At 36.4% G+C, this 13,697-nt stretch overlaps 1 protein-coding gene across 1 annotated transcript in view; it reads right to left on the bottom strand.

The window, feature by feature from the left end:
• The window catches only part of csmd2 (CUB and Sushi multiple domains 2), a 554,847-nt gene that overhangs the window by 206,012 nt on the left and 335,138 nt on the right, over window positions 1–13,697 (bottom strand). Inside the window, exons 6-7 of the mRNA XM_018091826.2 lie at window positions 10,579–10,691; window positions 620–697 (exon numbers count right to left, since the gene is read on the bottom strand). Coding sequence (XP_017947315.2) covers window positions 620–697; window positions 10,579–10,691 — 191 coding nt within the window. The remainder of the gene's footprint in view (window positions 1–619; window positions 698–10,578; window positions 10,692–13,697) is intronic.

Consider the following 13,697-nt stretch of genomic DNA (forward strand, 5'->3'; position numbering starts at 1 on the left):
ACACCTTATTTTTCAGTTTCCTATTCCACATTCGGCATCAGATTTCATTCTCACAGGCACTTGAACCCACATTTGATTTTTTATGAAAGTACATAATGTGATTTCAGTAATTATTAAGCAACGGTCTGGTGGGTATGTGTCTTGAAACAAATAAAGGCAACTATTGATCTAACTGTAAATTATGGCAACAGAACAATGAGATAAATTAGCTCAATTTGTTAATTCTAAAAATCCAAATGAAAGCTGAAACTTTTATTTTTTTTCCTTATATACAAGGCAGTTTCACTAGAAACTAGACTAGGTCCTTCAGAAAACACAAGGAGAAACATAATAATCCACAAGAAGTATAATTCCTATCAATGTGAACATTATGTGTCACAGCTAACATATATTTTAAGTCTTAGATGATATTCTCATGTGTAAAGTTTAGTTGTTAATCAGGTTTATACAACTCTTTTCATAGAGGTGAAAACAAGGCATTGCTAAAGCATCCCCCACTTCTCTCTTCATAAACCAATCATGCATAGTATTTTAGGATACATTAAACCAGCATTCAGTTGGGTATATGATTGAGTGATGGCAATGCATGAAGTCATTGGAATTGGCATCAAACACTTACACACTGATGTCTTCTGGTTGCTGTCCTTGTTGGGTAGAAGCTTCACTCCTCTGGATTTCATCTCCATTTGCTTTTTCACTAAAAGGATTTTGACAAGAGAAATTAAGCCAACCTTCAAATTTAAAAGTAATTTGCAAGATTCAAAGCAAAATCCTTTTTATTCAGTAACTAGTGCAGCAGAGAACCTGTCATGTCAAGCATAATCTTCTGAACTCCTTTTTAAAATGGGTTCTCCTGAGGAGTTGTTAAAATAATTTGGCTATAGGACACATACGTCTAAGACATTTTGGAATTTGAGTTTATCGATTTAAAGGGATGTGTACGTCTTTTGCTGTTGACTCATGGCTTTTTATGTATTGGATTAGTAGTACTAGTCTGCCTCCAGCCAAGATGTCTTGAATCTTCTGTGACAGACCTGAGAAGCAGAAGAATTACAAATAAATGGCAGATATTATGGGAACTAGAGTCTTGGCTGGAGGAGAGCTTGTTTCTGCTACATAGGGCTATCAATAGGAAATAAATATACATTTTTTTTAAAGCATGAATTGTTTTATCTACAACTTACTTGCTTTCAACGTTAAAACCCCTAAATGGTTGCCCTTTTATTGATTACTTTGTTGTGTCTCGTTAAGCCCTGTGGAAAGGCCACAAAGTCCTGGATCTAGGGAAGTAGGAAGTGGCACGCCAAATGGGCGCCTCTGAATGCGGTCTAAAGCATTGGGGACATGTGGGAGATTTAATAACTCTTTAAATCTCCCACACACAAATCCCCAGTGCTCCGGGCATGAGGTAAAAAACAAGAAAAAACCCTGCACATGTGGATTTGATGCTGGAGAGAGGACAAGGTGGTGGGGGAGGAGATTAGCAGCGCAGCCCTAGGGGTGCCTGCACTTTAAATCCTGCGCTGCCCCTTGTGCGTTTGCCTTTCCTTGTCTTTCCTTAATCCTGCCTAGTCCTGCCCCCAGTCTTGTCTGGTCCTGCCTGCTCATCCTGCATCTATGCCTGATCCATCCTTTCCTCTTTTCTTTTCTGTATTTCTTTCCTTCTTCCACTTCTGCGAGTTCCGTATCTAATGCATCTCTGTATTACTCTTTCCGGTCCTGTCCCTATCCCCCTTTTGTCACACTATTGTCTCTGCTTTATAACTGATTCTTGGATGAAGGACTCTTCATCATTACTTCTCCTTCAGATTTCTTTACAATTAGTCTCAAGGCATCCCTCCAGGTATTTAAAACTTTTTAAACGCATTCTAGTTCAACTATTATTTTCCAAGTGTCAGGCTAACAGAGAAACTGTGGAAATTTAATTAAGAAAAGTTTAGTCAGCCAAAAGTATATTCAGCTGTACCAAACTTTATATAGATAAATATTGAAGTTTTAGTTTGTCTAACACAATTTTTTACATTCACTCTCTAAATAGCGTGTCCCTGTGGAATATGCCCTTTAAACTGAGAAAAAAATATTTTTTCACTGGCAGTAAACTAATCTGCATTATTATTTTTATTAGGTATATAGTTCCTTTACCTTCAAAACTGACTGTACATATTTTTCCACTGACACTGAAAGGAAAATTGGGGTAAAATAGGCTTCTGGTTAATTTAAGAGCATCTGCATATCAAAGCACAAAATGTCATCTGCTTATTCTGGGAGCATTAAACCACTTTTCAAAGCAAAGAGCAGCACTGCATATTAGGCAGATATCCGTCATACTTGAGAGGAATGGGTTGCTGTATTTAAAATTAATGTTAAGGTGATCATTATTTTCTCATAATATCAAATATTATTTCTTCTGACTTCATTGCCTGCTCTTCAGATGAAATGATTGCATTTAAGGAAATCTCAGTAGATAGAACGATAGTTAAAATCCACAGGTAGTATAACTCTTTCCTGGGCAAGCTGGTGGAGATACACAAAGTTAAACTCGATTTAAATAGAGGTTTTTTTAAGTGAAACCTCAGCACAGGGTTTCTCCTAACATAATCATAATAAATTTAATTACATTATTACATTAAATCAAAAACAATACTACATTATCAAGATCTTCACTAAGTCTTAAAACTTAATTTCAGCTACTTGGAGAGAAATTATTTGGTCCTCTTAAACCTTGGGCAAACATACATTAGTACTGGCATCAACCATGTAAGAAACTCATAGATTCCTTAGCCCGCAGTAGACTTGGTCAAACTTCTTGTAGCTTACTTTTTCAAAAGTTTGGGGAAAAAATGATTCAGTTCAAAGTATTCATACTGTGCGTATTTTCTGCGACTTTTTCATACTTTGCGACAATTTATGTGACAATTTGTGCAACAAAATCGTATTTGTTGCACAAATTATGAAAGTTTCGGATTCATTAAAGCTTCGTTATCGTGACTTTCCTTGGGCCAGGTTAGAGCTGCAGAGTGCCATTGAGTCCTATGGGAGGCTTCAAAAAACATGCACTGAAGGATCAATGTCAGAAAGGTTTTCCCGATGTTTACGATCGTTCGGATACAAAAATTTTGTGACTTTCGGATCACCAAAATGATGTTATCGTGACTATTATGTTTTTTCGTAATTATTTTCGTGACATTTTTGATCTTTAGAAATTATCATATCTAATCCAAATTTTATCCATTTTGGGATTCAAACTCGTACTTTGATGAGTCTGCCCCATAGTAAATTGGATGTGATTTTTTTTGTACGAAAAAATACTATTTGATCCACTTGAGTTTTAGCATGACACAATTCACACCAGTTACAAATTGGTGTAATTTGTGTCATGCTAAAACTTATGGAATAAATAATCACTGTTTGTATTAGTATTTTGTCATTCATTGGATACTGAGAGGAAACTATCCACTTATACCCCACTTTTCTTTTCTTTGTGGAGTGAATTTTTTGTGCTTGACCAATAACTGGATCTCAGTGGTCATAACATACAAAACACTGCCTGCTGGAGGAGGGTTTTCAAGCAAGGCTAACTGCATTGGCACCTGATATGATTCTTTGTTTTAGGCACCTTAAAAAAATATTAATATAAATGAATATGTATAATTAAGCATATGTTGATGATTCATGCACATTAAAAAGATACCAAAAATATGTTTAAAGCGGCCTGAAAAATGCTAAAATTTGTTTTTGAAAATCTTGAAATAAGTATAATTCTTCACATTTCTAGAAAGCCCTTATAACATAGGTTTTCCTCTGACATTTGGAGAAAGTAAATTGGAATATACACTACTACATGGGTGTCCCAATGTACAATTTTTAATAAGAAATTAAAATAAATAGAAACAAGTCTACCCTTCCTCAAAAGATAAGCTGGCATTTACAGCAAATAACAGGAGGACTCTTGATGAAAATATGCACCATGTACGATTTTCCATGTTGCCATGTATTTATTTTTTTTGAGACCATGCACATGTTTCTTCCTTGGGCATTGCTCACTATTTGTCATTGATCTTGTCATAGGCCTAAATATGCTAGATGCTAGATGCTTTCCTGGCTGTGAAATCTGTTATCCTGAGGCTGGACTACAGCATTTACAGTTGGCTTGAGTGAACCTATAGGGTGAAGTTGTTGGCTTAAGTGAACTTATAGGGTCAGTTTATCTCAGGGTAAATAAGGAGACTACGAACACACAATATTAAGATATCATAATCCAAAGTGAATGTGCAGAGCACCGCCTGCACAGGCTATTATCCCAAACACAAGTGCTCTGAGCATGGGCTTTAAGGAATACAATACTGTTTTCAAAACCTTTGTGTAGTACCTTAAATCTGCTAATTCTTTGGTGATTAGCTTTACCTCTGTACAACCAGTTGGAATCAGCTCTTCATCGAATATATATGGATTACAGGCCTACTTTATTATTCATGACACTCAAGCTTCCTGATAAGGAATTAAATGAATTTGTTTATTCCCACTTTGGAGAAGTCAATAAAAAATCCAATTATCTGTTGGATGAAATGGCAGTATAGTAGGCCCTAGGGATGAGTCTCTACCACACCAAAGAAGTTGAGGTCAAGTGGTTTTGTCTGGACAATTCAATCATTTATGATATGCATTGTAAATATAACTAAAAAGATACAAGTCTAATGTAGAAACAAATCTTTGTTACTAAGTTTCTCTTTTTGTGAAGGTGGCCATATCGAGCTATCAGGCTATATTGGGCTAATTCAAAGTAGTGCCAAATGATCAAATTAAAATGGCAGGCATAGGCACCATTGATCAATCAACAGCATCAATATCAATGAGCAGGGCTGGATTTCCCCTTAGGGCGCCCATAGGATGGCATCCTACGTCTCTCCGCCCTTGCCCCCACCCTTTATTCCCACGGCATCATGCACATCCTATGTTCCTGCATCTGGAGCACAGGGGACAGGGCCCTTGTAGAATCAAAATTTCTTTCATGCCCATTTCCTAGTGCTCCAAATGTGAGGAACCTTGAGGTGTGACTGGGTGGTATGCCACCTCTTAATTTGCACCGCCGTAGGCCCAGGCCTTTGTGGCCTTGCCACAAATCAGGGCCTGTCAATGAGCTGATGGGATCTCTGACAGGAAAATCAATCCTGCCTGATTGAGATCTGGCCAATTTTAGGCCAGATGTTGGTCGGGTAGGGCCACCAGGGGTGCCCATAAATGGGCATATAAGCTGCTGAATTGTTCTAAAGAACCATTATTTTATTTTTTATCTTTGCTCCCCAATGGGATATGTTTGCTCAAATACATATTAAGACATCTGAAATGGAATTTATATTTCAGCAGTAATTACTTTATATCAAAGTTTATGTAGGAGCATGGTATTGTCATTTTTAAGTGATATGCTTGCAGGCTGATGAAAATATCTTCCTTTGGATTCATTGGGCTTAGCTATCAACTCAGTGAAACTGGTTCTACCTCCATTTTATTTCTTTGTATGCTGAGAGATAACAGACGTGGCAGTAGGCATGAGAGTGCTTTTGTGTGGTATAGGACTCTAAGGGGCAGATTTATCAAAATATGAGTTTAGAACCTAAAATGTAAAACTTCACCCAAGTTCTATTTATTCGTATGGGATTTTTAGAAGTATATTTATTAAATGGTGAACTCATTTCACCCATTGCTAAATTCTCTTCTAAAGCTCTAAACATATATTTTGATAAATCTGCCCCTAAGTGTATGCCCACTGAGTTGCTCATTGGCAACAGGACTTGGTGCTACATATATATTAGTTAGCTTCAGTTACTTAACTTTATTCCATGTTGTCAAATTAGTGTCATACCAGCTAGAGGCAAAGTCACTCTACATTGCTTGCTTCATCATTCTGTCAGTTTAGGGTAAACCAGAGAGAGCACTAACTCTGGGATCCAAGTTTTTAAAACCCTAACAGGGGGATGCAAATTAAATATAAATGTTAGTGCTATATACATCAAGAATATCCTATCTCAAGTCATTCTGCTTGTTTGAAGTGCAATGTACAGCAATGGGAGCGGTGGGTTAGGATTTGTCAGCAGTTTGATGGTTATGCCTCATAAACATGTGTATGTAAAATGTTCTCCTTCTGATGGGGCCCCCCTTATATTCTTTCTACAAACCCATAATGAATTTGTATCTAGTGATGAGCGAATCTGTGAATTCGTGAATTGCGCAATTTTTTTGACGTTTGCTTTTTTTATGTCGCCCGCATCTTTTTTGGTCGCTCGCGTCTTTTTTGTTGCCAGCGGGTTTTCGACGTGACTGTGCCCATTTTTAATGCAACTGCACCCAATTTTACACGACCACGCCCAATTTGACGTGCCACAAAAATTTTTACGTGAGGAGAATTTTTCTGCTCCAAATTTACGCGGAAGTTTTGCAAATTCGCTGTCAGTCCATGCCTGGTGAAAAAATTTGCTCATCACTATTTGTATCTGATGTTTAAGAACAAAATTCATTATACTGTGCATGTACAGTATGTATTCCATTAAGAGCTAGTTATTTTCAGTACATGTTTCTTCCACGGTGGCATTAATTATTAAATTTGCATAGTAGGCAAAATGTTGTGGTGACATAAAGCTTGTAGCATTCAACCACTGAATGTATATGTCAATGAAAGTAAAAGGCTCAAAAATGCACAAATATGTAACTGACAGAGAAGTCAGCAGTGCAATGGGAAAATTGAAAATTGTTCCTTTTAGTTATTGAAGAACAGAGCATTAAAGCTAGCCGTAAACAAGCAGATCTCATTCTCAGATAAATGAGTGTATCATTAAATGATTGTTTGATGATCATTTTGACCATAATATATGCCATCCTCAGAGAAGGACCATATACAAATTGTTGTAGTTTTGCAACATGCTCTGTGGGTTTTTTTTTTATTAAAAATGTGCATCCAAGTATGCAGCACTTTGTGTTTTATTTATTTTAATATTTTTTGATGGCCACGAGGTACTGCTGCAGCAATAACACCTTAATAATTGGTTTGAAATAAAAAAAAAACTATCCATCTCTTTGCTTTCTATTTATTCATATTATTGACTGAAATTCAGTGGCAGTTGGCTGCTGTCATTTCAAGGTATCATGGATACGAATTTAACCCAACCCACCAGTGAATGCAGCTCAGTGAACAGCCATTTAATGATGACGATCTGTTCTGCCCATCCGCTGACTGACTTTATTGTTTCACAACAGAAATTATTAAACCTTTCCAATCCACTGTTGGGACAATGTAGTCACGAAGATCGTTAATTTTGTGATCGCTCACACCCCATTAATGTAACAATAAGTAGATGATTTTAGAAAATCGGTTGTCTCACAAGACAAAGGGCCTGATTCACTAAAGGGCGATAAAACGTGCGCTATTTTTATTTTGCGCTAAAATTTTTACTGCGTCTTAATTTTGGCAATTTTTCGCACGATTCACTATAAGCATACTCGCGCTTTTTTACGCGCGATATTGCCTGCGTTATTTAACTCGCGAAAAGACTATTTCAATGCGGTATTTGCCGGTACATGCGCTAAATTACGCGAATAATCGCCGCATATGAATGGTAGCAAAGAAATAGTGTATAAAAATTGTTGCCGCATATAAATGATGTACATAAATATTAGCCACATATAAATGGTATCATATAAATAGTAGATGCTTATAAATAGTAGCCACTAGTGATGAGCAAATGTGTTCTGGTTATCTTTAGTGAAAAATTAGCAAATCTTTCGAAAGATCCACGAAACGGTAAAAATGTTGTGCAAGCAAAAAAATTGTTGCTGTGACTATTATTTTTTGACACTTGTATCAATTTTTGGATGTGCGGTGAATTTTTGCGTGGTGAATTTTTTCATGCGTTTTGCTATTGGCGGATTGTTTTGCGAAACGCATGAAAAAATCAGCCGCGAAAAAATTCAACGCACGTCCAAAACTTCGCTGCGAATCCATGCCTGGCGAAACATTTCATCACTTGTAGCCAAATAGAAATAGTTGCGCAAATGAACGCACGCCATGTTAGCCATACACGCCAATACTTGCAGAAAATTACTGTATTAAAAATGAACATTTTGCTGCAAACTGGCTGCTGCGTTACTCTAGGGGAAACACATACTTGAATAAATAACACTGTAAGTCCATATTTTATTGCAAAAAATCATTTACTGTACTTTTGTATAATTTTTCACCTGCCTGTAGTAGGTGTTAATTTTCGCATAGTTGAATGCGATATTTAGCGCGCAAAAGTTATAGTGAATCATGCGATCGTATTCTTTTCAGCGCGGAAATTAACGCAAAACGGTAAAACTAGTGCGAGAAATACCGCATGCGAAAATGGAGATTTTTCGCACGCGATAATACTATGGTGAATCGCGCGCAAATTATTTTGCGTTTTTAACGCGAAAAAGCGTGCAATAATTTTTATCGCCCTTTAGTGAATCAGGTCCAAAATCTGTAATACCTTTGCATACTGTATTATTTCAGCTAGCTGAGGGAAACAATTTTGAATATGCACTATTTAGCTTGTGATGCTGCAAACTGTTATTCTATATAGGAGAACAATGTTTAGGCCAGGGATGATTGACGGTGGCAATTTTTTCCAGAAATCAGCTCTAGGATTTTGTCCTGTGGTCTCTTCTCCAGAAAAAAAGAACAATAGTGGACTGCATTAAGATTGAATTGCCTGTCACATCCTTACATAAAGGGTGACTCGCTTACAACATCCCTTCGTCAAGATCACCTCACCTGCCACATCCCTGCATCAATGCTTACTTGCTTACGGTCCCTGCATAACTAATTAGTTGCTGCCACATCCCTGTGTCAAAATCAGCACATCCAACATGAATTTCATTGCTGTCTGTCAAGTGTGCATTGGAGAAAGCCTGGGATAAACTCAGGTATCATTCAGACCAGCTGACAAATCCCCCTTTGACCCCAATGTTTTTTTCCCAAAATGCAAACAGCATGATGCACAACAGGCCAATTTTCCTCATCACTAGTTTGAGATTTTTTGTACTTATCAGTTACCCAGAACCAGCATCACAGTTAAAGGGAATTTTAAATAAGCTGTGATATTTGGACATTAAGAAATTAGTTGTTGCCAAGGTTCTTATAAAAGCCTATGCAGTAAAGACTCATCAGTTCATTTTTTGGGTTTAAATCCCATTTAACATTAGTGTTATCATCTGGAGAACTTACAAACCCTGCATTTTCTTTAAACTCACATTGCATATCAAATCGAGATTAAAAAAAAAAGATCACGTGTATTGTCAAACCCTTCAAAAAGTAGCCTCCTTAAAGGGGAAGTAAAGCTTTACTAAAGAAGTTGGCTACAAATGTTGTACATTAGGTTTTGGGCTTTTGTAGCAGCCCAAAGCAACCCCAGCCCTCTAGCAGGAATTATCTGTGCCCCTAGTAGCTCCCCATCTTCTTTTCTGCCAATTCACTGCACATGCTCTGTGCTGCTGTCACTTACTGAGTTTAGGGATGGAATCACAATATACTTTATATTTAGAATATAAATGTCACAATATAAGGCTTATTAGTAATATATTCATATTAATGTGTAGCCATATTCATTTTTAGGGTTTAGTTAAATTGATAATTAAAAACACATAAATATATGTGCTTCTCATTTAAGTTCTTTTAGATTCTTCAAAAAGTTGAAGGAAAGTATATATGGAAGCTGTTGTTTATTACACTTATTTTGGTTAAAGCATAAATTAAATATTATATATTCATGTAATTTTTATTTATTCTTGATCTAGTTATATTAATGGCTAAGATTAACTAGAGGCCATTTGTTTGCTAATAGGGATAACAGTGATCCAAGGGCAAAACGTGAAGAGGAAGGAAGGTTTCCTATTACCTCATCTCTAAATGCTTAATGGGTTAATAAAACAATCCTGCATGTTATAATAAGGTTACGTTGTGGATACTGATATGATGGCCTATGTGGGTAGGTAGATATATGGCATCTAGGTAAAACTACATCTCTGAAAGCAGGACTTCAAAGCAGAGAGCAATACTATTGCCTAATTTGCGTGCATCACAACTTTGGACCATTATGAGTTTTTTTTTACACAAAATATATTTGGCTTTTTTTTATATAAAAAAAACTGTAGCTACAGCTTTGCAGATGCAAGCCATTCCACTGTGCTCTGTCCTTCAAAGTAGCAGAGGTTATGTTTTATACTGTGGGTCCAAATACACACTATACAATACAACCATAGCTTAATATAACCCTGATTTCTCATTTTTATATGTAAGCAAATAAATACATATTTTTAGGAAGAAAAAGGTAAATCCAGAATCTAGCAGGAATAAGCAATTAATAAAAAAGACATTTGTGCTCGATGGACTTCTCATTTGCTCTCTGTTGCCATATAAACATCCTTAATTTGTTAATGTAGCCATTGTTAGGATTAATTTTCAGTTCAAATAAATCAACCTCAATTTCTGTAAAAACTGATGTGTAAAGGTATCACGTAATCCAGTCTTAACTCAACATAGGCTGTATATACATTTGCCAGACTTACCTTGGTACTGAGCACTAAAGCCTTTTTGTCTGTGATTGCCATCAGATGTAAAATGCAGCCTCAGCCAGTGTTTGCTGCTAATGACTGGAGGTGGTAAATTTAATCCAGTAAACCTGTAAAAAACACAACAGAGGATACTTAGATATAGAGAAATATTCTGTTATATAAAACTATACTGTAAATAATTGTTAGGACTCTATGGGGCCTATTTATCAATGGGTGAAAATAGAGCTCACTGTAATTTGCAGAAAATATTCATTTTTATTGTCAGTTGTATATGATTTTTTGCGGCCTGTTTTAAGGTATAAAAACAGAGTGAGGTCTGTTTTCAGCCTTTGATATCATGCAAAAGATCCTATCCAAGTGTACAGAGAGCTGGGGAGTTCCCTATTTGGTCAAAAGTCCTGTTTCGCCCATTGATAAACATGCCCCTATAAGCTGTATAGCAGTTTCATTCATCAGGGAAGGGCCCCCTATTGGAGTCAGGGCCATATTAAGGGCCTTACAGGCTTCATGAAAATATTATAATGGGCCTATTCAAACAGAAAATACTGTCCATACATATACATATATGTGCCGTCATGCAACAACAAACTGCAGTAGAGCATAATACTTATAGATTTACACATTTTAAACACAGGTGATCTTGGGGTACCATGGGGTACCATAGTCTTGATGATAGGCTTGTTTTTCAAATGGGCCAGGAGCAACAGCTCCATCTGGCCCTTCTAACTTTTCTGGAAAGTGAATTCTATAAGCATAGAATCTCATGCATTCTATCCTTGAAGCAGCAGAGATTTGTAAAAAACACCAGTAATTTGGGTCAGGAACATTATTATTTCATACATGAACATCTTGTTATTTATAGACTCATTGATGCTACCAAACAATAGATTCACTGATGCTAAAATACTATTAAACTGCGAGATGAAAGAAGGCAATATCTGTCTGCTTGAGGAAATTTACCAACATGGACCAGCATTCCAGTATCTCAGCAGGAATCTGTTTCGCAACACACAGATAGACCATGGCTGAATAAGTTGCCTGGGATTCCCCAGTGAGCTAGTTGTTTGGCCATCTGCTATAAGAGATAATCTGTGTCTTTACAGTTTAATTAAAGGGGTTGTTCCCCTTTAAGTTAACTTTCAGTATGTTACAGAATGACCAATTCTAAGCACCTTTCCAATTCATCTTTATTATTTATTTTTTTATAGTTTTTGAGTTTTTTGCCTTCCTCTTCTGACTCTTTCCAGCTTTCAAATTGGGGTCACTGACCCCGGCAGCCAATGAACTGTTGCTCTGGGAGGCTACAATTTTATTGTTACTTTTTATTACTTGTGTTTGTTTCCAGTCCCTCTCCTATTCATATTCAAGTCTCTCATGATAACCACTCCCTGGTTGATGAGGTAACTTGGACCCTAGCAAACATATAGCTGCTGAATTTCCAAACTAGAGAGCTGCTAAACAAAAAGTGAAATAATTAAAAAAAACTACAAAAAATAAAAAAAGACCAATTGTGAATTGTCTCAGAATATTGGTCTCTACATAATACTTAAAGTTAACTCCTTTAAGTCCCCCACATGGGGTTAAAATGACCACATATGCTCTGAGCTCTACAAGTGTGCGCAGTGTGTAGGGTCATGTCTCCTTCAGTGAGAATGCAGTGCAGTGAACCTCAGTAGAATGACCTTCTTCATAGGAAGGAAATATTTTTGAGTGAATATATCCATTCCTGATCTATTTCACTTACTCAAGTTCAGCCTAATTGGTTATTCAGTCACGTTTCAATACCTACAGATACAGAGATTAAACAATCCTTTCTCACCGAAGACAGAAATATTTCATTAAAATGTCAGTTTGTATTCAGAAAACTGCAGTCTGTCCCACTTATGTTTAGAATCTAACCAATTCTCCATCTAGCCAGATGATATATGTTTAAGCTCTAATTGTGTGAGCGCTGGCAGCTTAATTGGTTGGGGACCCACAAACAGGATGAGCTTCTAAGTGACAAGATAAAAGACATATACTAAATATGCATCCAGTCAGTATATACTGCTTTCTTTTTCCAGCTGAAGCTGAAGCAATACGTTGGAGAAAACACACAAAAGTAAAAGATTTAAGAATAAATTGTTACCAATTTATTTCACTCTAAGACCTCCTGGGTAGTGAAGTGCCCGAAAAGCAGATTTGAAGTGTGTACCAGTTGTAAAATTATTGTAAAATTATGTCTCCATTTAAAGCATGATTGTTATGTGAATAAGAAGAAGTCTACCCAACCCAGTAATTTACAATTATAGTGCATGAATGCATCTCGTCAGGTGAAAACTACTAAAGTAGCAAGTTCTTGTATGTCTACAGAAATCAGTTTCTATGGGTGGCTCTTACATCTCCATCCTAAATCTATTTGTATTTCAATGCAACAGTGTGAACTATAGAAACATAAAAGAAAAACTAAGTACAACTTAGGATTCTGCAATGACCACATGGGATTCTTAAGAACATAGTCTTGTTTGTCAAGGAAATACTTTAATTGTCACAGGTAGAAGATTTCTATAGTTGAAGTGCTCGTGGGTACAACCTGGTGTTAATGGTGTTTGGCCCAAAGTTATTTGACAACCAATATTAGAATATAGGGTTGCCAAGAAAGTTATTAACCCAGTGCAGTCTGCATACTGCCAATGCCAGATGGTATACAGGGTACAATGATAAAATAACTTTTATCAGGACTTTACAAAAGTTATACTATAGAATAATAAAAAAAATTCTGAGTGCCATTTTATTTTTATTTATTGGGTTCTTGGACAAGCATACTAGCTAAAACTTTTACATGGACAAACTTTGATTGCAGAAATGATTCCTATTTGATTTTTCCATTGACGTTCATTCCATTCATGCTTCATCTTACATCCTACATGTATTCTTGCAATGTTTCATTGTTTACAGAATATCTTGCCATACATTATTCGGTGTGACCTTACTGTTGCTCTTCCTGCTGTCTTTGTACATTGATCATTGCTACCTGAAAGCCAGTGGAATTATATCATAAACGATTAAATGTTCTCCTCAGGTTTAGTAACTAATTGCAGTTAATTAAACATTTGCTTTAAAATTAGCGACTA

This window comes from Xenopus tropicalis, chromosome 2 (assembly GCF_000004195.4).
Source record: "Xenopus tropicalis strain Nigerian chromosome 2, UCB_Xtro_10.0, whole genome shotgun sequence".
Taxonomy (NCBI): Eukaryota; Metazoa; Chordata; class Amphibia; order Anura; family Pipidae; genus Xenopus; species Xenopus tropicalis.